Consider the following 27728-nt stretch of genomic DNA (forward strand, 5'->3'; position numbering starts at 1 on the left):
GTACGGTCACCGCCACCGAACAACCGGGCCAAAGCCCCAGAAGCTGGTAGCGAGCCAGCGAGGCGATGAAGCTGAAGCCGATGCCAATAATAAATCCAACGCCCGCGCTCCTTCCTGGCCTCCCCAGCCGCTGCGCTCCTCCTTCCTCCTCCTGCTCTCTCCGCCGCTGTTCTCTCTCGGGCTTCTTCTCTTCCTTCTCCTCCTCCCCTTCTCCTCGCCTTGTTCCTCGTGTTCTTCCTTTGAGAAGCTCCCGAGGCCCTGTCCGTGGTTCTACTCTTTCCCAAGAATGGAGGTACTTCACTTCTTATCTCTTAGTCCTTTGTCCCCTTTCCTCGTTGATGTTTTCTTTGGTTTTAGATTTGTATTCCCTTTCCTTGCCTTGTTTTAGCGTTATTTATTGGAATTCGATGAGTAAATTGATGGGGTTTTGTGTAAAAGGCTGGATTTTGGAGAGGTTTTGAACCGATCTTGCCGAGGGATGTGAAATTCAAATGTATGAGGGTTGTGGGATTTCTTGGCGGGGGATATGTTGAAATACATGAAGACGGATAGTGATAAATGTGGAAATAATGGACTGTATGGAAGTACTTGTATTGGAAATTTTAAGTGTGAAAGTTGTAAATTATCGGAGGCTGAAACTTTTCATTAATTATCTTTGATTTTTATTTCAACAAAAAAATTATCTTTGATTTCATTTGAAGCCATTTATTTATGACCACTGGTTTATATGCTGAGCTGGCGGATGCTTCACTATTGCTCTCTAACTTGTAAACCACATCATGTATCGATTAGATGCATATTATTACCTAAAGACTTTACAATTTTCTAGAAACGTTGACTGGTTCCCAAAAAAAAAAAAAATCCAGAACACCACTTCTTAGTTCAGACCTCTGCAAAAGGGACTTCCTTAGTTCCTTTGAACTCTTCATGACCAATTGAAGGTTCTGTGTCGTTGCTTTGGGGTTTGCTTTGAAATTCTTGTAATTATTGAGGGACTTACTATTGACTGCATTTGTTTGTTGAATAAAATATTTATAATACTTTGAATGTTTAACACCTCTATCTTTCTCTCCAAACACCTTAGTATGTGACTAGTTATTTGTTTTATTTAATAGAGCCATAAAGATGATTGTTGCATTGAGTTAAATCACTAGGCATGGTACTTTTAGATGATTTTTTTTTTTTTTTTGGTGGAAGAATTATCATTTTTTAGATGAGACACTAAAATAAACGATGATATAAATGTTAATGTACTCACTTAATTTTAGGGCTGAAATCGGATCGAATACAGATCGAATACTAGCATATCCATATCCATATCCATACTTGTTTTATCTGACGAATACAAATATGGATATGGATATTATTTGGATAAAAAAATTCATATTCATATTTGTTTTAAATGAATATGGATACAATTTGGATATTGGAAGTATGGATATAATCACAAATATAAATTGTATAATTAAACTTTATAACTATAGAATCAAAGATATTACTAAATAGATGATAAATCAAGTTAATAGCATTTTTTATAGTGATATATTTTTATTAAAAATTAATAAATACTATATAAAATTATATAGGGTTACAAATAGATTTGGATATGGATCGGATAATTTTTTATTCATATCCATATCTATTTTTCTTTGATGGATACGGATACGGATATTAGTCGGATCATTAAATTTTTATCCATATCCAAATTGATTCGGATACAAAAACGGATTTGAACGGATATTATCTATACCACTTTCACCCTTACTTAATTTACCAAATCTTTGACAATTTTATATCATTTCTACTTTTTGTTACTTCCAATGCCTATGAATTTAGTTATGTTTTTATATGTTTTAGTACCATATTCTTACATGCCCATTGAAGTGTCTACATGGTTGTCATGCCCCCAACCCAGAGGCATGTGTGCCAAGGGACATGGCAAGTCAATATATAATTGTTAATGTGTTCACTTAATCCAAAGCTGCACATGCATAAGGCTTGGCTCCACGAGCATACAAGGCAACAACCTACAATAAGTACAAATCATTCTAGCAGGAATCCAGCACAGGCAGGATAAATTTCAATACCATCCAGTTTCAAAAAATCTGAATTAGCCATGCATCAATCCTAAAACCACCACTAACAATGTCACAAGTAAACATTAAGAAATTTAGAAATTATACCTAGAAAATAACTCAACCCTCCAAGTTTCGACAAGTTTTCAGTTTATCTCAGATGGTACTGAAAGTAGCCAGATTTGGAAGGAGCAGAGATTTTGCAAGTCCTCAGTTGATGTTGTAGGACTGAAATATCGAAATCTCAGTCAATATGGTAAATCCAAGATCAGGAACTTTATCTAGTCATTAGTTTAGTTAAAAATTCATTTTAAGAAATCAAAGAGCTGATTGAAAATTGTAGGCTAATATGTTTGTGCTGTGTCGGCCAATATATTGTATCTGTTTTTATTGCCGAGATATCAGAGGCCTAGATGTATGAGACAGTGCCTGATATCTCAGCTGAGATGAAAACCATGCAGGACATTTAGGCTATATTAGTCTTTTTTGCAAACTGTGCTTATCAAACTTGCTCTGTTTGTTGTGATTTTACTTCGCTCTGTAGTTGGGAAATTGATGTACAAGTATGGGATTTCTAATGAAGCTTATCTGCATCTTATATTCCTTTTACTCCTGCTGAAGATGTGAGAGCAGGACTTGTGATCATATTTTGAAGATCTTCATTATTGCTCATTTTTTTGATATTACAGCATTTCTGGACTAGAGGATCGGTTGATAAAAACAAAGCACTGGTGGAGCAACTGAAGCAATATGGTATAATCAGATCAAAAAAAGTGGCTGAAGTAATGGAAACCATTGACAGGGGTTTATTTGTACCCGATGGCAGCTCAGCTTATATTGATAGCCCTATGCCAATAGGCTACAATGCAACTATATCTGCTCCTCATATGCATGCAACTTGTCTGGAACTTTTGGAGGAGCATCTCCAACCAGGAATGCATGCTTTAGATGTTGGCTCAGGTGCTTTATATTCACCTTGCATGCTTTTCTGATATTATATTTCGGTATTTTGTTAGACGTTTTACTAGTCATTAAACATAGGCAGCTATATTTTGAATACATTCTTTTAGTATCTAAATAAATGTTAGCCTATTTCGCAAGTGCACGAAATCGCTCAAGTAATATAATGATAAATAAGAGATCGTTCCCACGAGGACTGAGTTTAATTACCAAAAATGAATGCTAATTTTACTAATATCTAAACGATAGAAACTGAATGACAGTGGAAAATAAAATTAACTCTAAAGAACTCAATGAAAGCTGAATCAAAATTCGATTGATAAAGCACTAGGGTATATCTGATTTCACTTGGACCAATTATCAATTCCAGCTATTCCGATTAATAATCCAAATTTAATTATTAATGCAAGGATAAATAATCCTAAATTATTTAATAATCTCTCCCGAGTCTTATTAAATATACTAATTAAAACCTATAATCTATCTTCCAATAGTAAAATAGATTTCAATTAGTTCAATAAGCACAGTGATTATTTTCAAGATCCCACAGGTCAAATCTTCTGCTCTCGCTCCAATTATTATTCCGATGATGTTTGTTATTAACTCCAATTTATAATCTTCCTTCCCAGTACCAATTATAAATCGAAATCAATCAAGTACCAAAGATAATAATACTTAAAAGCATTAAGTGCCAATAACAAATAATTGCATTAACAAAGAAAATTAATACAAGATTCTGGAATTGAAATTAAATCCAAGCTACATCAGGTACCCTAGCTAGAAATTTAGCTTTTCATCATATCAAAATCAAACTCAAGTTTACTTGAATAAAACTCCAAAATCATCCTAACAATGAGTTCTAGAAAATAAATTCAAAGTAAACAAGAGAAAGAATTAAAAACTCTGAAGGAATTGCAGAGCCGAATAAATCCTCTCTTCAAATCTTCCAGATACTCCAAACTCTCCTTGCTTGATTTCTAGCTTTCAAAGATGATTCTTCTCTCCCTTTTGCTGGTGTTTTTCGATCCTTAAATAGGGCTAGGGCTAGGGTTAAGGTGGTATTTTTTCTATGATTTTATTCTATATATCATTCTTTCTATTTGGTATAGAATCTCTCCTCCTTTGGATAGGCTTTAAGCAACCACCAGCCATCTACTCCTTATGCTGCCCAAATTTTCTGATTTTATTATGATTTTCATAGTAAAAGAAGGAAAGGAGGCATGGTTAATTAGAGGAGAAGAATTTCTTCCTTACTGGGTCCACAAAATCTGCAAAACAAAGTAAGGTTTCGGCTGCCCAAATCAAGTTTTTCAAGAATTGGTTCCAATTCTTTCTAAGTTTGCTCCTCATGCAGAATTAGTTTGGACTCTGATTTTCTTCCATTTAATTCTTTCCAAGATAGCTCTTTGCCACCCAAAATTGGTTGCCATATCAGATCTTTGTGCCAAGAAACACTAAGAAGAATCTGGGTGTATCGGGTGTTTCTTGTTGTGTCCAACATTGTTACCAACTTCAACCTACTGTAGCCACCTCATCTGAAATCCAAATTCAATTCTGTAAATTATGTTCCTTTCTTGCTTCTCTCAAAATTCTGTAGGATCTAATCTTGCTCAATTTGGAGTCCTGTAGCTTGCCTTTTAGGGGTCCTCACACCAAAATATCCAGAATTTAAATTGGTTGACTAGATGGGAGAGATTAACTGCTTGATTTATTTCCTGCACCTCTAGTTTCTTTTCTGGCTGATGATGCCAAAAAGGATAAAGTGTGGGGTCCATTGATATCTTGATTTGGTTATTCTGCTTTAAGGTGGACTCTGATTTTGATGTAAGACCTGATGACTCCGGATGACAAATCCTGCTGAATCGGACTCAACCAATTTCACTTAATTTGACTTTTAAAATATGGTTAAGCCCAATTAGGTGTGACCTGGCTCAATTACCTGCAATTGACATAAAACATATCAGGTTCTTACATTTATTTAGTTAATTATTATACCAATTTCATCAAAATCATTAAAAACTAATAATAATAATTACTATAAAAATGCAATACATCAAATACCCCCAAACTTAAGTTTTTGGTTGTCCCCAAGCAAAAGAAAAGTCCAAATAAAAAATGGAGAATCTCAAAAAATTAATGCTAAAAACTTTATTTAACATTAATATACTCAAAATCCATCTAGACACAAAGGAGTAATACCCAAATGCCATGGTTTAACCACCTCAACCCAAAACCGAAAGGCAAACCCACAAGCTAACTATTTCAAACTCATTCATACTCAAATAAAATTACGCACAATCAATAGCTACCTTGCTTCCTTTAGGTTTTAATAAAATAATTCGGTTCAAACATCCAATCCTGAATGCAAAATCCTATCAGTCCATCTCCAATAGTGTAAACAACGTACTCAAGAGATCAATAGGATTTTTTCGGATTAAAAAATGGAAAGCAAGCAACAAGAATGATGGTTATGGTCACATAAGTGAAAATAAATTAACCACAATAAATCAGAGCATACTCAATTACTTATACTTTACATCCCTTCCTTTATTTATTTTATTTTATACTTTTAGAACAGCCTATACACTTTGGCACTCTTCCTTAAGTCATCATTTGCCTTTTTACGCGAATACCAACATTGGCGATGAAGGCACCCGGTTACTCAGCAAGTCATATACTCAAAGTGCTTTGCATACTCATAATTCAAGTCACTGTTTGACGTAAAAGTAAACATGGGGCTCATGAATGCTCCTAGTTACTAGGCAACTTGAAACAGATATGAGATAGGATGAAAAGAAAATACAAGGGGTCAAAAAGGGTATGCCAAAGGAATGCCTATATCATTTCTCCCAAGTAAATTGTCTACATTTTATTGCAACAAAGCTCACAAATAGGATTGGCGAAGCAAAGTAACTATCTCCTATACGAGATTTTATTTAAGTATTTACAAGTTTAAAACAGTCAATCCCTGAATTTGACTTTCAAATTTTAAAGCTAAGATAGCCAAACAATAACACAAAAGTAAAATTGTCCCCCTCTATATCCTTACAAGTGATCAATGAATCAACATTCTAATTTTTTTTTTAAATTAAATTTTATTAAAAAATAAAGACAGATGCAAACATAATGGCAATCCTATATTATTAACACGAAATGCTCATGCAAATGCACCCCCAAATCTGAATTGGACATTGTGCTCAATGACAAGATCATCGTCACAATACATATTATAGCAAGGCATTCTTAAAGATTAGGGGTACTCCCCTTTGTAGCGTGCCTATGCGCTTGTGCGAGTTTGCAACTCGTCCTCAGTCATTTCATCTCTCTTGTCTTCTTCAATGTGCCTACAAAAAGTGAACAACGTCCATTCAAACCTTGAAAATATAGTGAGGATTAAAATTGACTCAAAAAATAAAGAAAATAAAAAGAATTTTGCTTGGGTTGCCTCCCAAGAAGCGCTAGTTTATAGTCGTTAGCTTGACTATCCCAATGCATTATGTCAGTGATATGGAGGTTTTTGGTTGTTCAAATCCTCCATCTATGTATTCCTTCAACCTTTGCCCATTAACCTTGAAGGTCCTATCACCACTCTTCAGCTCAACAGCTCCATGTGGAAAAACTTGTATAATCTCAAATGGACCTGACCACCTAGACCGGAGCTTGCCTGAAAATAGCTTTAGACGGGAGTTATACAGCAACACCTTTTGTTCTGCTTGGAATTCACGCCTCACAATATGCTTGTCATGCCATCTTTTCGTTCTCTCCTTGTAAATTCTTGCATTTTCATATGCATGGAGGCGGAACTCATCAAGTTCATTAAGTTGTAATGACCTTTTCTCCCCAGCAGCTTTCATATTGAAATTTAGCAACCTAGTTGCCCAGTAAGCTCGATGCTCTAGCTCCACAGGTAAATGGCATGCTTTTCCATAAACTAGACGATACGGAGACATCCCAATTGGCGTTTTGAATGCTGTTCTATATGTCCATAACGCATCATCTAATTTTAGGGACCAGTCCTTTCTTGATGAGTTGACAGTAGTCTCCAATATTCTTTTAATTTCACGATTGGAGATCTCTACTTGTCCACTTGTTTGGGGATGATATGGTGTTCCTACACGATGAGTAACACCGTATTTTGTCAATAGAGAATCCAAATAACGATTACAAAAATGCTTACCTCCATCCGTGATGATAGCCCTTGGAATACCAAAGTGTGTGAATATGTATTTTTTTAAGAACTTGAGCACACTCTTGGCATCATTAGAGGGAAGTGCTACTGCCTTAATCTATTTGGATACATAATCCACCGCCACCAGGATGTATTGATTTGAATGAGAAGGTGGAAAAGGCCCCATAAAATCTAATCCCCATACATCGAACAGTTCTACTTCAAGGATATTGGTTAGTGGCATTTCCTGTCTAAAAGAAATATTTTCAGTTCTTTGACATCGGTCACAAGAAGAAACAAAAGCAATAGCATCTTTAAACAGGTTAGGCCAATAAAAACCACACTGTAATACTTTAGCAGCTGTTTTGTTGGCCTCCACACTCTAATGAATGGCAGTGTTTTAAAATATTTTTAATTTCATTATCAGGCACACATTTCCTAATAAGCTGATCTGGACAATACTTATATAAATATGGATCCTTCCAAAAATAATATTTTGCATCATGTAAAATTTTTTTTTTTTGCTGGTAATTAAATTCAGGAGGAATAATATCACATGCCTTAAAATTAACAATATCAGTATACCAAGGTGTACTAGATGTGAGTAATGCAAATAATTGCTCATCAGGGAATGACTCATTAATGGGTACCTCAGTGTTCTCAATTTATTTACTTAACTCTAATCGAGACAAGTGATCTGCTACAAGATTTTCTGCTCCTTTCTTGTCCCTAATCTCCAAGTCAAATTCCTGCAATAAGAGCACCCAATGAATTAGTCTCGGTTTCGCATCCTTCTTTTCAAGTAAATATTTAATTGCTGAGTGATCAGTATAAACTATTATTTTTGCTCCTATAAGATATGGCCTAAATTTATCAAAAGCAAAAACAATGGCGAGCAACTCTTTCTCTGTGGTGGCATAGTTCAACTGTGCATTATTCAGTGTTCGACTCGCATAGTACACCACATGAAGTCTATTCTCCTTTCTTTGTCCCAAGACTGCTCCTATAGCATAGTCGCTTGCATCACACATGAGTTCAAATGGTAGATTCTAGTCAGGTGCAGTGATGATAGGAGCTGAGATTAATTTTCTCTTTAACTTGTTAAAAGCAACCAAACACTCATCAGTAATTTTAAAAGGCGCATCCTTGATCAATAAATTACAAAGAGGTTTGGTAATTTTAGAGAAGTCTTTTATAAATCTTCTATAGAAGCCAGCATGCTCTAAGAAACTCCTCACTCCTTTAACAGATGTTGGTGGTGGTAATTTTTTAATGACCTCCACCTTTGCTTTGTCTACTTCTATCCCTCTAGATGAAATCTTATGGCCTAAAACTACTCCTTCCTGTACCATAAAATGACATTTCTCCCAGTTCAACACAAGATTAGTTTCTTCACAACGCTGTAGAACTTGGGAGAGGTTAGTCAAACACATATCAAAAGAAGGACCAAAAACTGAAAAATCATCCATAAAGATTTCAATGAATTTTTCAACCATATCAGAGAATATAGACATCATACATCTTTGAAAAGTTGCAGGTGCATTACATAACCCAAATGGCATTCTCCTATATGCAAATGTTCCATATGGACAAGTAAATGTAGTTTTTTCTTGATCCTCAGGTACAATAGGAATTTGAAAATATCCTGAATAACCATCTAAAAAATAGTAGAAGGGATATCCGGACAATCTCTCAAGCATCTGGTCAATAAAAGGCAAAGAAAAATGGTCCTTTCGTGTGGCTTTGTTTAACTTCCTATAATCAATACACACGCCAATCGGTGACTGTTCTAGTGGGTATCAGTTCATTTTTATTATTTGTAATAACAGTCATCCCCCCTTTCTTAGGAACTACTTGAACATGACTCACCCAACTACTATCAGAAATAGGGTAGATAATTCCTGCATCAAGTAATTTCATTACTTCAGCTCTAACTACTTCCTTCATATTAGGATTTAACCTACGTTGATGCTCAATTGAAGGTTTGTAGTTTTCTTCCATTAAAATTTTATGCATGCATATACTGGGACTAATTCCCTTAATATCATCAATAGACCAGCCTAGTGCTTTCTTATGCTTTTTCAACACATGCAATAATTTTTTTCTTTTTCAGCAGACAAATGAGCAGATATAATGACAGAAAAAATAGATGAGTCTCCCAAGAATGCATATCTTAAGTGAGAAGGGAGCTGCTTAAGCTCAAGCTTGGGGTTTGGCTTAGCCTCTACTGAATCCTGTATTTTCTCAACATCATTTAATACATCAACATGCTGTTTATTTTTAACACCATCAATCAAGTCATATTCAGAATTGTCAATTATTTCACTAACAAATTTATTAATCACATCTAATCTAAAACATTCATCATTCTCAAGAGGATATTTAGAAGAATTAAGCACGTTAAAAATTACCTCTTCTTGTCCCACTCTTAAAGTAAGCTTACCCTCATGGACATCTATAAGTGCCTTGCCAGTTGCAAGGAATGGACGCCCCAATATCAAAGGAACCTCTCTATCTTCCTCTATATCCAAGATAATGAAATCCACTGGAAAGATAAATTTGTCCACCTTGACTAATACATCCTCCACTATGCCTTTAGGATATGTCACCGATCGATCAGCTAGTTGTAATGAGACACTGGTCGGTTTCACATCCCCTAGTCCAAGCTTCCTGAAAACAGATAAAGGCATTAAGTTAATGCTAGCACCTAAATCGCACAATGCTTTAGTGAATTCGATATTGCCAATATTGCATGGAATTGTAAAACTCCCTGGATCCTTTAATTTTGATGGCAACTTGTTCTGAATGATTGCACTGCACTCTTCGGTGAGCATGACTGTCTCATGATCCTCTAGCCTTCTCTTTTTGGAAAGGATGTCCTTCAAGAATTTGGCATAGCTAGGCATCTGAGCTAATGCCTCCGCAAATGGAATATTTATGTGTAGTTTCTTGAAGACCTCCAAAAACTTCAGAAAGTTCTTGTCATCCTTACTTTGCTTGAGCCTTTGAGGAAAAGGAACTGGTGGATTTTAGGGCTTTACTGGCTCTTCCTTTTTCTCTTTTAGCTTCTCTTTGACCATAGTCTCTTCTTGAGTTTGTTCCTTTACTTGTTCTTTAACAGGCTCTTTCCCTTGTTATTTTCCACTCCTCAAGGTAATTGTCTTCACATGCTCCTTCGGGTTCATTTCAGTATTGCTAGGCAATGACCCTTAGTTCTGTTAGCTACCATGTTGGCCAACTGTCCCATTTGTATTTCCAAGTTTTTAATGGCAGCTTGCTGGTTTTGAAAGTTTGCCTTAGTTTCACCCATGAAATCAGTAGTGGCCTTGGTGAGAGTTGCAACCAATTCTTCCAGGTTAGACTTCTTTTCTTGCTGTGGAAAATCAGGTGGTCCTCTATTCTGATAATTCTGTTGTTGCTGTTGATTTTCCCAGGAAAAATTTGGATGGTTCTTCCAGGTAGGCGTGCAGGTATTTGAGTATGGATTGTTCTGTTGCCTTCCTTGGTTTGCCACATATTGCACTTGTTCTTGTACTGGAGGCATGAATGAGCTGTCAATCGGACAATCTCGAGTAGCATGTTGCTCAGTACACATCTCACAGGTCTGCACACAAGTATTGACAGCATTAATAGACAAATGATCTAATTTTTGAAAAGAGTGTCTACCTTTGCATTGAGTGCAGTAATAGCGTCTATCTCATGAACCCTAGCAGGTCTCCTCGCCATGTTTCTCTTATTGGGCCATTGGTAATTGTTGTTGGCCATTTCCTCCAAAAGATCATAGGTCTCATCAAGCGACTTTTCCATCAATGAACCTCCAGCAGCAGCATCAATATTAATTCTGGTATGGTTGTTCAGCTCATTGTAGAAGGTTTGCACAACCAACCATTTAGGCAGCCCATGGTGTGGACACCTCCTAAGCAAATCCTTGAACCTTTCCCAGGCTTCATACAAGGTCTCCATATCGAATTGCACGAAGGTTTGGATGTCAGTCCTCAACTTGGCAGTCTTAGCAGGTGGAAAGAATTTTGCCAAAAATTTTTGTGCTAAGTCATTCCAAGTGGTGATCGAGCCGGCAGGAAGAGACTGTAACCATGCTTTAGCTTTATCTCTAAGTGAAAATGGGAACAATCTTAGCCGAATTGCATCATCTGACACTCCATTATGCTTAAGGATATCACATATCTCCAAGAAGTTTGCAATGTGCGCATTAGGGTCATCATTGGGCAATCCTCCAAACTGAACTGCTGTCTGGATCATTTGGATTAAAGCAGGCTTGATCTCAAAGTTGTTTGCTTGCACAGGTGGTCTTGTGATGCTAGATGAAGCTCCATTCACGGTAGGCATGGCATAATCCCGCAGTGCCCTGGGGTTTGCCTCTTTAGCAACCTCATTATTTCCTACTAGGATTACTTCTCTCCTTGGATCTTCAGCCATTTCTGGATCTACTTTTGCCTCAGATTTCTTCCCTTCTCTGACTGCTTTAATGTTTTGTTTACAAGTGCGTTCAATTTCTTGACTTGAAATGGGGTTTGATTCAATTCTCACAAGTCGACCCGATTCTCTTTTCCAAATTGTAATTTTGAAAGATTATTATCTCTTTTTTTTTTTTTTAAGAGAAGAGAGAAGAGAAAAGAGAGAGAAAAGGGTTCTAGAGATGAGTCCTAAGGAGTCCTAAATCTAGAGATGAAAGAGAAGAGTGTTTTAATTAGGTTTAAATTTTAATGGCAAACAAGTTAGCACAAAATGGACTTTCTATCCTAGGGTTAACCTAAATCTAGACAGCTCCTAACTGTTCCAAGATCGCCTTCAAGCACTCCAAGCTCAAAACTGACTAACTATCTCGGCCAGATAAGTGTAAGATGTGGGAGGTCCCCTGCTTGTTGCTTTCTTTAGACACCAACTGAGTTGGCCAGGTCAGACAACGGAACCAATTGAAAATCACCTTCTTAAACCACTTGCCTTAGACACCGAGCAATTAATCAATTCGAACCCGGTCTAACTTTAGGGCTTTCTTGTCCTATTAAGCTCGAATATCCTAGGGCCAACGTTTAATTGATTTTAGATTAAGGTCTAGGTTATGCAGGATGAAAGATGTGGTTTTTGAGCTAAGGAAGGGTGATCAAATCCCCACCTTATCTGATTAATGGGTTAAGTGCCCTTAAAGTTAATTGTGGAGATGCAATGCAAAGAAACAAGATGTCCAATCAAGTTTGATTTTTTTTTTTTTTATTTTTGGTTATACTATATTAGTTAAGCGTTATGAAATGTCAGTAATTTTTTTTTTTAAATATCTAGATTACTAGTAAAATCAACTATTCTTGATATTAAAGCACCAGTCCCCGGCAACGGCGCCAAAAACTTGTTAGCCTATTTCGCAAGTGCACGAAATCGCTCAAGTAATATAATGATAAATAAGAGATCGTTCCCACGAGGACTGAGTTTAATTACCAAAAATGAATGCTAATTTTACTAATATCTAAACGATCGAAACTGAATGACAGTGGAAAATAAAATTAACTCTAAAGAACTCAATGAAAACTGAATCAAAATTCGATTGATAAAGCACTAGGGTATATCTGATTTCACTTGGACCAATTATCAATTCCAGCTATTTCGATTAATAATCCAAATTTAATTATTAATGCAAGGATAAATAATCCTAAATTATTTAATAATCTCTCCCGAGTCTTATTACATATACTAATTAAAACCTATAATCTATCTTCCAATAGTAAAATAGATTTCAATTAGTTCAATAAGCACAGTAATTATTTTCAAGATCTCACAGGTCAAATCTTCTGCTCCCGCTCCAATTATTATTCCGATGATGTTTGTTATTAACTCCAATTTATAATCTTCCTTCCCAGTACCAATTATAAATCGAAATCAATCAAGTACCAAAGATAATAATACTTAAAAGCATTAAGTGCAAATAACAAACAATTGCATTAACAAAGAAAATTAATACAAGATTCTGGAATTGAAATTAAATCCAAGCTACATCAGGTACCCTAGCTAGAAATTTAGCTTTTCATCATATCAAAATCAAACTCCAAGTTTACTTGAATAAAACTCCAAAATCATCCTAACAATGAGTTCTAGAAAATAAATTCAAAGTAAACAAGAGAAAGAATTAAAAACTCTGAAGGAATTGCAGAGCCGAATAAATCCTCTCTTCAAATCTTCCAGATACTCCAAACTCTCCTTGCTTGATTTCTAGCTTTCAAAGATGATTCTCCTCTCCCTTTTGCTGGTATTTTTCGATCCTTAAATAGGGCTAGGGCTAGGGTTAAGGTGGTATTTTTTCTATGATTTTATTCTATATATCATTTTTTCTATTTGGTATAGAATCTCTCCTCCTTTGGATAGGCTTTAAGCAACCACCAGCCATCTATTCCTTATGCTGTCCAAATTTTTTGATTTTATTATGATTTCCATAGTAAAAGAAGGAAAGGAGGCATGGTTAATTAGAGGAGAAGAATTTCTTCCTTATTGGGTCCACAAAATCTGCAAAACAAAGTAAGGTTTCGGCTGCCCAAATCAAGTTTTTCAAGAATTGGTTTCAATTTTTTCTAAGTTTGCTCCTCATGCAGAATTAGTTTGGACTCTGATTTTTTTCCATTTAATTCTTTCCAAGATAGCTCTTTGCCACCCAAAATTGGTTGCCATATCAGATCTTTGTGCCAAGAAACACTAAGAAGAATCTGGGTGTTTCTTGTTGTGTCCAACATTGTTACCAACTTCAACCTACTGTAGCCACCTCATCTGGAATTCAAATTCAATTCTGTAAATTATGTTCCTTTCTTGCTTCTCTCAAAATTCTGTAGGATCTAATCTTGCTCAATTTGGAGTCCTGTAGCTTGTCTTTTAGGGGTCCTCACACCAAAATATTCAGAATTTAGATTGGTTGACTAGATGGGAGAGATTAACTGCTTGATTTATTTTCTGCACCTCTAGTTTCTTTTCTGGTTGATGATGCCAAAAAGGATAAGGTGTGGGGTTCATTGATATCTTGATTTGGTTATTCTGCTTTGAGGTGGACTCTGATTTTGATGCAAGACCTGATGACTCTGGATGACAAACCTTGCTGAATCGGACTCAACCAATTTCACTTAATTTGACCTTTAAAATATGGTTAAGCCCAATTAGGTGTGACCTGGCTCAATTACCTGCAATTGACATAAAACATATCAGGTTCTTATATTTATTTAGTTAATTATTATACCAATTTTATCAAAATTATTAAAAACTAATAATAATAATTACTATAAAAATGCAATACATCAATAAATATATACCTGTTAACACAGAGTCAATGATCTGACAGCAGAGGACTGAAAACATATAGTATTTTTTAATTTTCTTGTGTGCAAACTGATCTATTTATTGGAGTATTCTGTGGACATATTACTCAGTTGAGCGCCTATGTAGGCCTCTAAATACATTCCATACACTTCTATACATGGCTCTAGCATCGCTCTTACATATCATATACATCCTTTTGAACTTATAGAGAGTCTTAAGGTGCATTGGAAGTCAGAAACTGAAACCAAAAGTTTCAGTTTTAGCCTGAACCTGATTTGCTGGGGTCTATCCTGGCATCTTGGCCGAAACTAATTTATGGAACTAAATTCTTTGCATATGTATCTTATTTATCAGGATTATTTGCGTTTTATCATTCCAGCAAGATTAGGGAATCGATAATTTCTTGACATAGGCCTGACTATTATAGAATTAAAGTTTCATCAACAAATGTGTACGATCTTTTAGATTGTGAACGCTGTAATGAATTCTAAATATGGCTTTTTAATCTTTTATTTAGAAAAGAGAACATTTTTATTGTTTGAATGCAAGTTGATATTTTTTCACTATTCTTTCACTTTATTTTTAAATTTTAATGAAGTTTGAATTTTTATAGTTTTGAGTCAAAACTACCTAAACTAGAGAGATACTGCTGAAATCATTGAAGCTGTGAAAAACCAAAACTCATTTCATCTGGCTTAGAATCACAAGGGACACCTAAACCAGTTTCTTAAATGTGTAACTTTTTGTAGTTATTAGAATTGGAATCATGCAATGCACATGATTAAGGAAAGATATAAAAAAAGAAGCATGCTATCTGGGCAGCATGTGTTACACTGCGGTTTTAAGATGCATAAAGAATGGGGTTTTTCCTTGTCCTAATGGCATTGGCAGTCTTAAAGTCCACTTACAAAATGGCAATTCAGCTTTAGAAGTCCAGCTACCAAAAGGTAATCATCCACAGACAAAAGGTCCAACGTCTTAGGCTTCTCTCATTTATATGTTAGAGATGTGGTTCTGTTGTACTTATGGATGCTGAAATCACCATTACTATCAGCTAATTAGTCTTATGATGAAATGTATGCAAAATTGCAAATAATTACTACTTGCCATTTACCTCATTTATCTAACATTAAAAGAAAAAAGCAGTATGGCCAGAATAAAATAAGAAAGGTAGCGTGGTTACAATGTATGTTGACCTTTGGCTCTCATTCATTGGCCTATGAGATGACAATGCTTCTGGCTTTACCAAATGTTGTACTTGTAATGGTTGCAGTTTATTTGTCTTCTTCCTATAATTTGTTTTACTTTCTTGATCTTTCTAGATTTTCTAGCTGGTAAGGTTGGTCAGGTCATTATGATCCCATATTTAAGCTATTGCTTGTAAATGCTTGTAAATGTATGTTATGATAGTGAATTGTAAAAGCATGCCTTTTGGATATTGCAAGGTATCTTGTAAGGAAACTAATGTTACAGCATTGTATATGTGTGAAAAATCCATCTCATAGATGAGTCATGAGCATATTACATATCAGTGAATATATCCCTATATATAATCCTCTTTATTGGTTAACAAGATTTCAAGTTTTGGCTGGGATTAAAATACCCACTTCCATCTGCTTTCAGCTGATTTTATTGAAACCAGCTGAAGCCCATACCATATTTGTCATTTGAAAATGAGGCAGTGACTCTGCTACTTGGATCCTGGAATTGGATTTTGTGCTAGCACTTGGCTTGGCTGCTGGCAATACACCTAGTGCAGTATTTTAAAGAGAATTAGCATACAGGTATGCACTATGTGCATTTAGTAACAAAAGAATGTTTAGATAAGAACTAGTATATAATGTTGAATATAAAATTAAAATAAATATAAAAAATTAAAATGGAAGATGGAGATGGGAGGTGTGTAAGGTTGTTACGGAGGGACATATAGGGGAACAGGTTTGTTGGAGAGATTAGTTAGGATAGAGAGAAAGCAATTTGGGCTTTTAAAAACATCCAGGAGGGGTTTGGATGCAGGGAGGGGATTGAGATTAGTTACATGCACATTTTTGTTTCCAAAACTATCTATATTGATGATTATTGTATGATAAACTTCTGTTTGTAAGATACTCCATTCATGGGCATGTTTGACAAACCCAGAGAACTCCTTAGTGCTCTTTTAGTTTTTAATATATACCATAGATAATATGAAAGTGAATGGATGACACCATCATTTATGACAGTGACAGACTAATAACAACTGTCCATTCTTTATGTGTAATGACAGCTAGAATTAGATTAATAGACATCTGCACTTTGTGAGTTATTAAGCGCACACCCTTGCAATGTTATTTTAAACTCAATGTATTATTATGTTTCCTTGCTTGTGACTGTCATGTAGGGACTGGGTACTTGACCGCATGCTTTGCAATGATGGTTGGACCACAAGGCTGTTCTGTGGGTGTTGAACACATTCCAGAACTTGTTGCTTCTTCTATTGAGAATGTTAAAAGAAGTGCTGCATCATCATTGTTGGATGAAGGTTCCCTCTCTCTGCATGTTGCTGGTATGTTCTGCTTACTCAAACTATAATTTTATGAGAGATAATATCATTACTCAATTTATCCGGCAGGCAGCTTGAGCCTGTAATCTGAGTATTTTCAAATCTTTTCACCAAACCGGAGATGATAAAAATCATCTCTATGCATTTAACCTTCTCAACTAGAGGATGTGCTTTTTCTGATTTCCAACAGTCAACAAAACCTCTCAGAGTAAAATCATAATCATAAGAAGTAAAAAGGAAATGACATGCACATTAGGAAAGTTCTGCTGTTTAGGGCTTGTTCGGGTATTCCTGCAGGAAAATGCTGCAGGAATCAGAGAGGGGGGGCACGGGTGGAAGGGAATGATGGAGGACAGAGAAGATGAAGCATTGACTTGGATGAGGAGACGGAGATCAGCAAAAAATGACCCATGGTGGTCCTTTTTGCCCCACATGCTATGGTTTGGTTGGAATTCGGTTGATATGGGCGATGCCTAAATGGGCTGTCTAATCGATTCATGGGTCAAGCAGTGGGCTGGATTTCCTTCTGGATTACTCAAACTGGCCCTTACAATTTTGACTATGTAACCTGTACTTAAAAACTGTAATGTGTATATCAAAAGCTGAAATTGGGGGGTGTTTATACAAGATTTTATGGGTGGAATCTACTCGGAAGATAATATAGCACTTTATGAATGCAATAGGTTTTCTTATTTATCCTCTACCGCTTCCCTCAGTCAAAAAATTGAACAATGCTGCCAACCTATAGTGGTAATTGGGAGTTAAGTGAAGTCTTAACATCTATGATCATCTATAAAGGGCTTTGCACCAGCTTTTTTGTTTGTTATTTTACTCATCTACCTACTTCCTTGGCACTTTTTTGCAATATTTTTCTTGACAATACGGCTTGCCCAGTGGCATCTAAATCGGCTCCTGCACTTTCTTCTGAATTAGATAACTAACAATTTTAGATAACTAACAATAATATGTAACATGAAAGGAAAGTTGAAGACTGAACTTGACGATGTAGGATCTAGAGATGGCAATGACCCAAGCGAGCCAAGTACTTGGTAGGTCAGGCTTGGCTCACTATATGAAAGGGGTATTCGAGTCCGAGCTGAGCTTGAGTCAAGCTTGGAAAAAATGTTCAAGCTTGGCTTGTTGGTTATCTAGCGAGGTTCAGGGTGTGTTTCGATGTCGCAACAATCTATCCGCCAAACAGACCATTTATGGAGGCAGGGAAGAGGTTAGCAGGCAGAGAGGGAACAAGGGGAACTTTGGCCTTACAGTCCTGGAAAAAGGATACCAGAAATCACCTCTCATAGGGAATCCAGTATCCTTAATTTTTGGATTTTATAGTCCACAAGGCCTCCTTAATACAGTCATTTTTCCCTACTATAGCTGTGTTTCTCTTTTGAAACTTCTGGTTTTTCTGGAACTTATCCTTGGATAGTGTGTTTGGGCATCCAAATAAGACCTTTGATGATGTTGTCATTGAGTTGACTTTTAAAGTTGTCTCACTTTGCTAATTGAGCTTTAACGAATTTGTTATGAAGTCAAGTTGGAGCTTCTATTTGTTTGCGCAAACCCAGTGCTAAACCCATGGTTTTGTAGAATCGAACCATACTGGAGCATGATGGGCATACTGGCTTGTATTAGTGGTGAATTGATATTTAGTGTACCTCCCATATCAAGTGTCGATACCAACTATCAGACCTAGTGATACTGTAGCAGTCGGGCACCAGTACTAATGCTGAAACCCGCACTAAGAACCCTACTTCAACCATTTCTCTTACTGGAGTTTTGAAAATGATGTTTAGTTTTGTCTCATCTCCTCACAGAGTGAGATTAAGCCTGTTATTGAGCTGGGCCTGAGCTACTCATGAATATCCTGGTTCATTACCAGCCTAGTGCGATCAGATGGTAGATTTTAAATGGCATTCTTTTAAGTTATTTAGGGGTAAGCTTTATCTGAATAATAGATCAAATACAAAAGGATTTGCTTTAAGAAATGAGCAAGATTGAAGCCTGGGAAGACAGTAACAAAAGTTGAGAAGTTTAAAATTAAGTCAACATGTCTAGTGTAATGATGTTATGTGTATTCATTGGCAAGCATGATCATTGCATTTGAATAAAGACAACCTACCGTCAATGGTAGATGGCAAAGTCTAAAAGTTTAGAGATGCATGAGAAGCTGCAGCTAATGGTTTTACACAAGAAAATGATAGTAGTGAAAATGGAGGGAAAAGGAATAAAGAAAGAAAGAAAATGGTTAGATGAAAACATGGTCTCAAACAATGGCAGCTAAAGAAAGAAAATGGTTAGATGAAAACGCGGTCTCAAACAACGGGCAGTTATGATGTTTTAACACCGAGATGCTCCTTGTAATATGATCCTACTATTACAATGCAAAAGGCTTAGGCTGCTGCTATGAATGCTGGAGTTGCCTGCATTTGTCATATAGTAATGAAAATGTCTCTGTGATAGCTTTCGCTTATGAAATGGCAATCTCAGAAAAATTTGTTTCGAACCCATTTTAATCAGGTTAGGTGATGGATCATATGGAAACTAACCTGAATTTTATATGGTTTAGGATGTTGTTCCTGGAAGTTAGGAACAAATTAGAATAAGGAGGTTAATGATAACTTATCTGTAAACTGAACAAAAAGACTGCTCCGCCACAGAAAGAAATTTTGGCCACGAATGGGAGAACAAAAAATAAACTGTTGTGTTGTTCTTTGTGCTGTTATAATGGTATATAAATCATGGGTTCTTTTATATTTAGGTTATGGAATTTATATCAAAACAATTGTATTTGGATAAATATAATAAATTTAAAAATAATAAGCACTATAATATTAAGTTTTGAAGATATTTAGTTACCTACTTATTTCGCTTTTGTGACCATTAGATCTAAATCTAAATGGTCTGGATTTAGCCCCTTTTCAACATTTGGACGGAAAAAGAAAACGCTAAAATGATTGATGTTGAAATCACAATTTTTTTACCTACCTTTGTGGAGCCATAATTCAAGTGCTTTTTCCCCTCATTTTTATTTCTTTATTTCCCATCTATGTTCTTCCAACAAGCCTCTAATACTCCAACTGCCCCCACCCAAACTCAAACCTAGCCCACTAAAGTACTAGCATAGACACCTTATAATAGCCCCCTTCTTCCTTCAAGATCATAGCCTTGGAGAAGAAGGCAACAACCACCAGGGCAAACTTATAGGAAGATAAGATATGGTACTGGAGGAGGCAGCCAGAAGTAGGGTGGAGATGCTAAGGTGTAGAGAGATTGAAGATGTTGACATTTATGTAGAGTGTAGACTCTTATGTTGGTGATCGTGGCCTTTGGAATTAGGGTAGGTTGGGGATTGCATTGGGTGCAGCAATGATGGTGCCAAAGGAAAGGAGGATGATAGATTAAACCTCTTGAATTTTTTTGGTATTTCACTATTGTTGGGGGAATGTAGGACCCAATAGCCAGGGTGAGGTAGTGTTATTTCATGGTTAGTAATATATAACTTATTTGAGGTGGCGTTTGAGGAGAGGCTATAAAGAATGGTCCCAAGCCGTTACTTTTATTTACTGTTATAACATAAGCAACCATTATTTGGATTTGCATAGATCAATTGGTCCACTACATCTCAAAATAAAATATCAATTATTATGATGATTTTTATTGTGCTAATCATAATATGTAACATATGGATGTTTGATAAATTTTGTTTGAGCACTGTAATTAGCAAAAGCGCCACATTGAGATGTTATACTTTCATTTACTGCAGACATATTGTTATGGAGGGGACGAGTATTGTTGGTTGTTGTTTACGAAAATTGTTACCTTATTTTATTTTTTTTCTTTCCCATGAAAGTTAGGGTTAGGATTTTGTGTTTGGGACAAGCCAATTCATGCTCGATCTCCTTGAGGAAGTTGCCATGGCTCTAGAAATAGAGGTGGGAAGGATAGGTGGTGGCGTTGTTGTTTTAATTGACAAAGGCAGCACAGCCCTCTTTGCCACTGCAATTAAATAGTGTTGGGAGGAGGGAATGTTAGCTTTGATGGATGGATGTGGTGATGATATGTGTGAATCTACATTTGGAAAGGCAAAGGGCAGTGAGGGAAGATTGGAATGGGGGGATTAGTTTGCTGGAGGGGAAGGATGTGTTGTGGTTTGAGAGGGGGAAAGCCGGGGGAGGCAGCTCTTCTTGAATAGATGAGGGTGCTTGTAAAAAGTGGTATTCCAATTGCTGCAAATAATAAGGGACCATAGTCCATGACTTGAGGAACGTATCCTATCCTGTCAATTTGACTGCAGGATGAGTTGCTATATTGAGGTCAAAATGCAATTCAATTTGCTACAGCTTGCCGAGCTGTGGCTCAAACAACAAAAGCGGCCCAATTTAGTGCATCTGGACTTGCAGACCCATAGATGCATATCACATTAGGTGCATTGAGGATTCAAGTAGTATAACAAAGCATTGTAAGACCTAAGATGTTATTTGTTTTTCTTTTCCAAAAGTTATGCAATGAGATCATATTAAACAATAACAAAATTGTTAAATATGGGTAGTAGTAATTAGTGCGAGCGTGTCATTTATGTTGTGCTTTAGAATCTATTTGTAGATCAGTTTCAACCCATCAACCTTCATTTGTTCACAAATATAGGACTGGTGAGGTCAAAACCCGAAGTTTCATGAAAATATTATTGGAAAATTGAGACAAAGAATTCAACTACTCAAAATATTAAATTGATTTGTCACAATCTTTATAATCATAATGATTCCTTGGATGTTTGAGATCAAAAGAGATTGGGCAAGTGATGAGATGGATGAAAAAGTGCTTACTACAACTAATGTTTCTTGGTCCAAGCCTCAACAAGTGTCAGTTTTATGGAGGAGCGTCGAGCATTCTTAGTTTAAAGCCAGATAAAAGTCAGAGTAGCATGCTCGACAGTGATTGAGGAAGCATCAACCATTGCCTGGATGTTGTTGAGTTGCTTAGTGATGCAACATAGAGTACAGCCAGTATGTATTATGACTAGTTGGATCAAAGTTTTCTGAACCGGTACTGGATGCCGTTTCGATCGTCGGTCGGTATGGTACGATATCGTATCGATATACGGTACGATATCGGTTCGGTACCATACTGACACACGATACGACAGGCATGCTGGTTTGACCGTACCGACACACAATACAGCAGGCATGTCGGTCAAATTGGCATGCTATTTTTATTTTTGTTTTTTAGGAGTATTTAATGATTTTTTTTGTTTTTTGAGAAATTTTGATTAATAAAACTATTTTTTGATCCCAAGTTGTGTTTTTAGGAAGAATGAGTATCCAAAAAAAAATGCCACCTTTTTATCAAGTAACAAATAATTCAAAGGAGAGGCCAGATGTTTGGATTGACAGCCCTGACAAGTTGGTAGCTCTTTTTCTCTTTCAATTTCATTAAGTATATCTATGATCTTGCAATTCTTTATCACTTTTTAACTACCGATATCCGAACTATAACTAGCGATATCCGAACTACAAAGTTTGAGGCACTTTTTAAATTATTTAATTATTTTTTATTATTTTTTTAAAAAATAATTATATTAAAAAATAAAAAATTATGATAAAAATTGATCCTAGACCCATGTAGGATCCCACCATTTATGCTACATATACATTTCTTAGTCCGTGGAGAGCGATAAATGCTTTTTTTTCGAAATTTAGGCCTAGAATACTATGCGCAAGATGCGTCAAAATGTTGATCAATCGACACCAAATTTATGTCAAAAGTAGATTGTACAACCCTCATTCATAATCTGATTTTACAGTTCTTTTTTGAATTTTATTTTTTTAAAATAATTTTTTATTCCAAAAATATATTTTTAATTCTAAAAATTATATACTTAACGAAAATTAATGATTTTAGTGTCATTGTGTAGATCTTTCATACATCTACAACATATATTAAAATCAAACAAAAAAATAAAATTTTGACATAGTTTTCCTTCATTTTTTCCTTTTTCACAAATTTTAAGAGGAAAGGTGAAGAACGGGAGCTAGGATCGAATACGTACCTCTAATTAAGCTTGATTGCATATTTTTTTGGCCGTTCTTGAAATGAAAAAGGGACGAAAGATGTCTCTGCTACGTCGAAATAATAGAGAGAAAGCCTTTTGGCTTCTTCTTAGGCCTTTTCCCCTCTTAAAATAGCCGAATCAGTTGGTTCGGTCTGAAACAGAGTCGAACCGCAGTTCACTATTTTTTTTTCCTGTGCCAGTTTTCACGGCCGAACCGGGCCATTTGGCCATTGGTTCAGTTTGAAATGCCCCGAATCGGGCAGTTCAAGATAGTTTCGAAAACCATGAGTTGGACCATGCCAAGCTTTGCAGGAGCAGCAGATTGTGGGTGAATATTTCACCGGATTTTCCAATAAATTTTGCATTGAATAGTGTCAGATTTTAGTTTGGTTTCTATGTTTTTAGTTGAATAATTCTAGCATGTTTCATATTAATTTTGTAGCAGGTTTGCTCAAGTTAGAGTTAGGAATCATATCCTATTTATGGCTTCCAATACATTGTATGAAGGAGGATTTTTGAGAGATCCATAAATTTTTTTGGAGAAAACTTTCCCTTGACCAAAAGAAGAGTTCTTCAATTCAATTTGCTTCAATTTGTATGTTGATCTTCGAAGTTTAATCTCAACGATCAAATCACTCTTCACCCTTCTCACTGTGTCACTTAGGAGGTTATTGGTGATTGCATCGGCCCTCTGCCATCACCTTGGTGCTACAACAGAGGAGCCAAAACTCAGATTAGAAGAGCAGCAGGATATGTGGATGGTGGTAATCACCTTAGGAATTTTGAGAACCCTGGGTTTTGGAATTGGAGGAATGAATAGGGAAACAATGATAGGGGGAAGCCTATCATCTTGCTTTTCGATTTCCCTCTCATTCTTCCCTTCTCAGTTGACTAGATGCAAAATAAAAATTGGTATTGAAAATTGACAAAGACTGAGATTGGGAAAAAGGAATGAAGGATTTATCTGTTGGGAAGGTAGTTTCAGTAGAATTTGGATTTAGGTCCAGTCGAATTTTGATTTTCCTGTGGTGAAGTCTGTACCCTACTATCTAGCCACCAAAGTGCTCTAGACTCAGCAACCTAAATGTGCTATATGGAAGCTACTTATGTCTAATTAAGGTGATCCACATCATGGATCATTCTTATGCCTTCACATGCTTTCCCTCATGTCATATACATGAACTTGTTGATAATGCCCTTGAGGCCTGTTTGTGAATAATGGTGGGAAGTTATATCATAGGAGGATAATTGTGAAAGGTGCCAAATGAAGAGTAATGGCCAAAAAAAATGGAGGATCATTTAAGAGAATGTGGACTTAGAACTCAAAGCAAACATGCATTGATTTTATATAGAATGCATTTTGAAAGTCATATTTAAGATACCAAGAATGATTTATTTTCATTATCTCGCATTTAAAGATTCACAAAAGAATTTGTGAATGAGGATTGTCAATTTATTTAGATGAGATGGTGCTTTGAGAAAAGAAATATTATGCATCTTGATATGCAAACATACAAGTCGAGAAAAATCAATAAGATGAAAGTTCTAATCTGACAGGAGAGAAGGACTTTCTTCAACCAACTTGAATCTCTCAAAAATAATGGAAAAATAAATAACTTTGAAAGTAGGATCCTTACGCTCCCTTTTCTTTCATTAATTCCATAATAGATTGATTGCAGTGCCTTTTAGTTAAGATAAGATAGCGCTTTGAAGAAAGAAATCTTATCCATCTTGATATGCAAACATACAAGTCAAGAAAAATCTAGAAGATGAAAGTTCTAATGTGATAGGAGAGGATTTTCTTCAACCCACTCAACTTGAATCTCTCAAAAGATTAATAGAAAAATTAAATAACTTTGAAAGTAGGGTTCTATGTTCCCTTTTCTTTCATTAATTCCATAATAGATTGGTTGCAGTGCCTTTATTTATGTTATTGAGGTTCACGCATATAGAATCTTGGTTAGATTCCACTTTTAGTTGAAAGAGGTTACAATTCCTAAATAACCATGCTTAGTTGAAGTAATTAGGGAAAGGTTAAAATCCTATCTCGATCTTTATATCCACTTTGTCTTGGTCACTTCGCCTAATTCTTCTCAGATTGAGGGATATGCTTGATCAACATCTTTCGCGAAAAGGAGACTTTTATGTTGACTGGATCATTTGAAGGTTTAAACATTGTTATATGCGCCTGATTGATGCGTTGTTGCAGATCTTGAAAGTTGCTTCTTTTATTTTTTTTTTTTAAAAAAAAGCATCTCAATTGGATGTCACATAGGAAATTTATGGCATGCGGAAGTTTAGGTGCATGATAAAGTCCTGGATATGGTGATCTTGCTCCACAACCCTATCTAGACCTATGCAAGGTGGCTAGAGTGGTCTACAATGGGTTTCTGATTCTCCTGGATCAAGCTTGGTTTAAAAAGGAAAAGGAAAAAAAATTAGAATTCTGGTTAAAAAAGGGAAAAGGCCAAAAATTAAAATGCATATTTACATTGATTGCACTGTTCAAGGGTAAGACATCCTAGAGTTGTTCATGTATTCATTATACATATGAATATTCTCATGCTTAAAGAATATTGTGATGTGATATCTCTCTTTTCCCCAGTGACCAGATCTTTTTGCTAGACCAAATCATTCATTGTAAATTATCACCCATGAACCCTTAGAAGTTACTGATCATAGCCATTTGAAGTAAATTTTTAACTTTTGCAGCAAAATTATGTCCTTGTTTAAGACAGGAATTGCTTACGGTGGATATTGATATTGTCATCTTCTATATTTCATATATTGGCTTTATTTCAGCCCTTTCACAAAGAAAAGAGCGGCTTTTTTAAATGGCATTGCTTTGTCCGAAATTACTATATTTGAGAGCAAAAATGACCCCTAAGGGATCAAGGGTCATATTAGTTTAGCTGTCTTATGGCATGAAATTTAAAAACCACAACCAACAGAATCACAACTTGTCCAAACAAAATATGATCACATTTGCAGTTGCTCTTTTATACACCTACATCTGCCGAAAAATATTCACCAATTGAAGGCTCTATCTTGAATTAAAGTTCAAATAGAGAGGAGGCTTGGTTCCATTACTGGTAAAGGTCCACCACATAGAGAATCTCATTCTGATATATGGTCACATGCAAATTCAGGAAATAGGGAACCCTTGAGGATTTTGCTCAAAGAAAATTAAATATGAGAGCTGTAGGTACAAGAAACAATGGCATCAGCATAATCATGAAGCAAACCCTTTTTTTTTTGGGTGACAATGACACAAACCCTTTGCAGTTCTATCTCCTACATATATTCCGGAAGCTATACTATGAATTATTAACTAATACTCTCCTAATAATAGTGGCTTGGAAAAGGAATATAATATTGCTATTTATCTTCAATTACTCAGTTTAACCTGATAGTAACCTGACATTAGTTTACTGCATAACAACCCTAAAGTATAATCATGAAAAAAAATCTACTGACATCAGTTTGGAATTACAAAAACCCATTCCAAGTTTAAAAAGATGGTACATCAACAAGAAGTCAAATTTTCTGTCAGACAGCATTTTTATAAACCCTATATATGATGCATGCAGTTTTATATTTTCCCAGATTCATGCCTTGCTGGTTTTTTCATTCATATCTTTCTTCTTTGAGAGACTGGTGTGCATTAATTTGTACAAGAAGCAAGAAAAAAAATCTTTTTGGAATGAGAATGCCGGACTTGGTGTGAGTAGACAGAAAAGGCTTGTAAAGCCAGTGCCAGAGTAATAGGATAAAAAATCTAGTTGCTTATAATTATTATTTTGGCATAATGTTTCCAATTATGCTACAAATGTAGCTTATGCAGTCTGTTTTTTTTTTTTTTGGTGCTCATCTTTGTATTATGCTGTCTCATTTAAAAAAAAAAAAAAAAAAATCTTTGTTATATGCCATTGGGTATACTTGCTCAGACCAAGGTAGTAGAAACTCGGATCTAATTCTTTACATTGACATTTCTTCCAGCTGGGTTCATAGTTTTAGAAAATCATATATGCTTATCTTTATTTCTATTTACCAAGTCCAATTTATTTGAACTGAGGAGCCATGACTTGCTTGTAGACCACTGATGAACCTATTCCACTGGTTGCAGATGGAAGGCAAGGTTGGCCAGAACATGCACCCTATGATGCCATTCATGTGGGTGCAGCTGCTGCTGAAATCCCTCAGCCACTGCTTGAGCAACTGAAACCTGGTGGAAGAATGGTGATTCCAGTGGGGAACTTCTTCCAGGATTTGCAGGTGGTTGATAAGAAGCTGGATGGCTCCATCAGCATTCGAAGTGAAACATCCGTGCGCTATGTTCCGCTGACGAGCCGAGCAGCACAACTACAAGACTTCTGATGCATGGAGTGCCATCAACTTTTAGATGCTGGTAATAAATAATCAACAGATGAAGAGATTTCAATGCAAAGTATCGTTTCATCTGTGTTGCAGTCGTGTTATTATCTTCATGTTACAATGTTGTCTCTTATGTATGTGCGTCTCTAATTTCATCCTTCTGTATCTGGTCCTTGAAAATGGTCTTTAGTATGTTTGACTTTAAGTTTTACTTTATAGAATTATCTTGTCATGATGTTTTGCTAA

The 27728-nt window shown here is 35.8% G+C and overlaps 1 protein-coding gene across 1 annotated transcript; it reads left to right on the plus strand.

The window, feature by feature from the left end:
* On the plus strand, nucleotides 1-27728 carry LOC105031938 (protein-L-isoaspartate O-methyltransferase). The gene is made up of 4 exons (XM_010906238.4): nucleotides 1-292; nucleotides 2765-3035; nucleotides 16892-17056; nucleotides 27235-27728. The coding sequence occupies exons 1-4, from the start codon at nucleotides 287-289 to the stop codon at nucleotides 27483-27485; spliced, it is 693 nt and encodes a 230-aa protein (XP_010904540.2). The 5' UTR covers nucleotides 1-286; the 3' UTR covers nucleotides 27486-27728.

The sequence above is a fragment of the Elaeis guineensis genome, chromosome 9 (genome assembly GCF_000442705.2).
Source record: "Elaeis guineensis isolate ETL-2024a chromosome 9, EG11, whole genome shotgun sequence".
Taxonomy (NCBI): domain Eukaryota; kingdom Viridiplantae; phylum Streptophyta; class Magnoliopsida; order Arecales; family Arecaceae; genus Elaeis; species Elaeis guineensis.

Excerpts from the sequence above, each read along its gene's own strand:
- LOC105031938 (XM_010906238.4), top strand. Across the intron at positions 3,036-16,891 it reads TGCTTTAGATGTTGGCTCAG|GGACTGGGTACTTGACCGCA; the intron begins GTGCTTTATATT and ends ACTGTCATGTAG. Across the intron at positions 17,057-27,234 it reads CCTCTCTCTGCATGTTGCTG|ATGGAAGGCAAGGTTGGCCA; the intron begins GTATGTTCTGCT and ends CACTGGTTGCAG.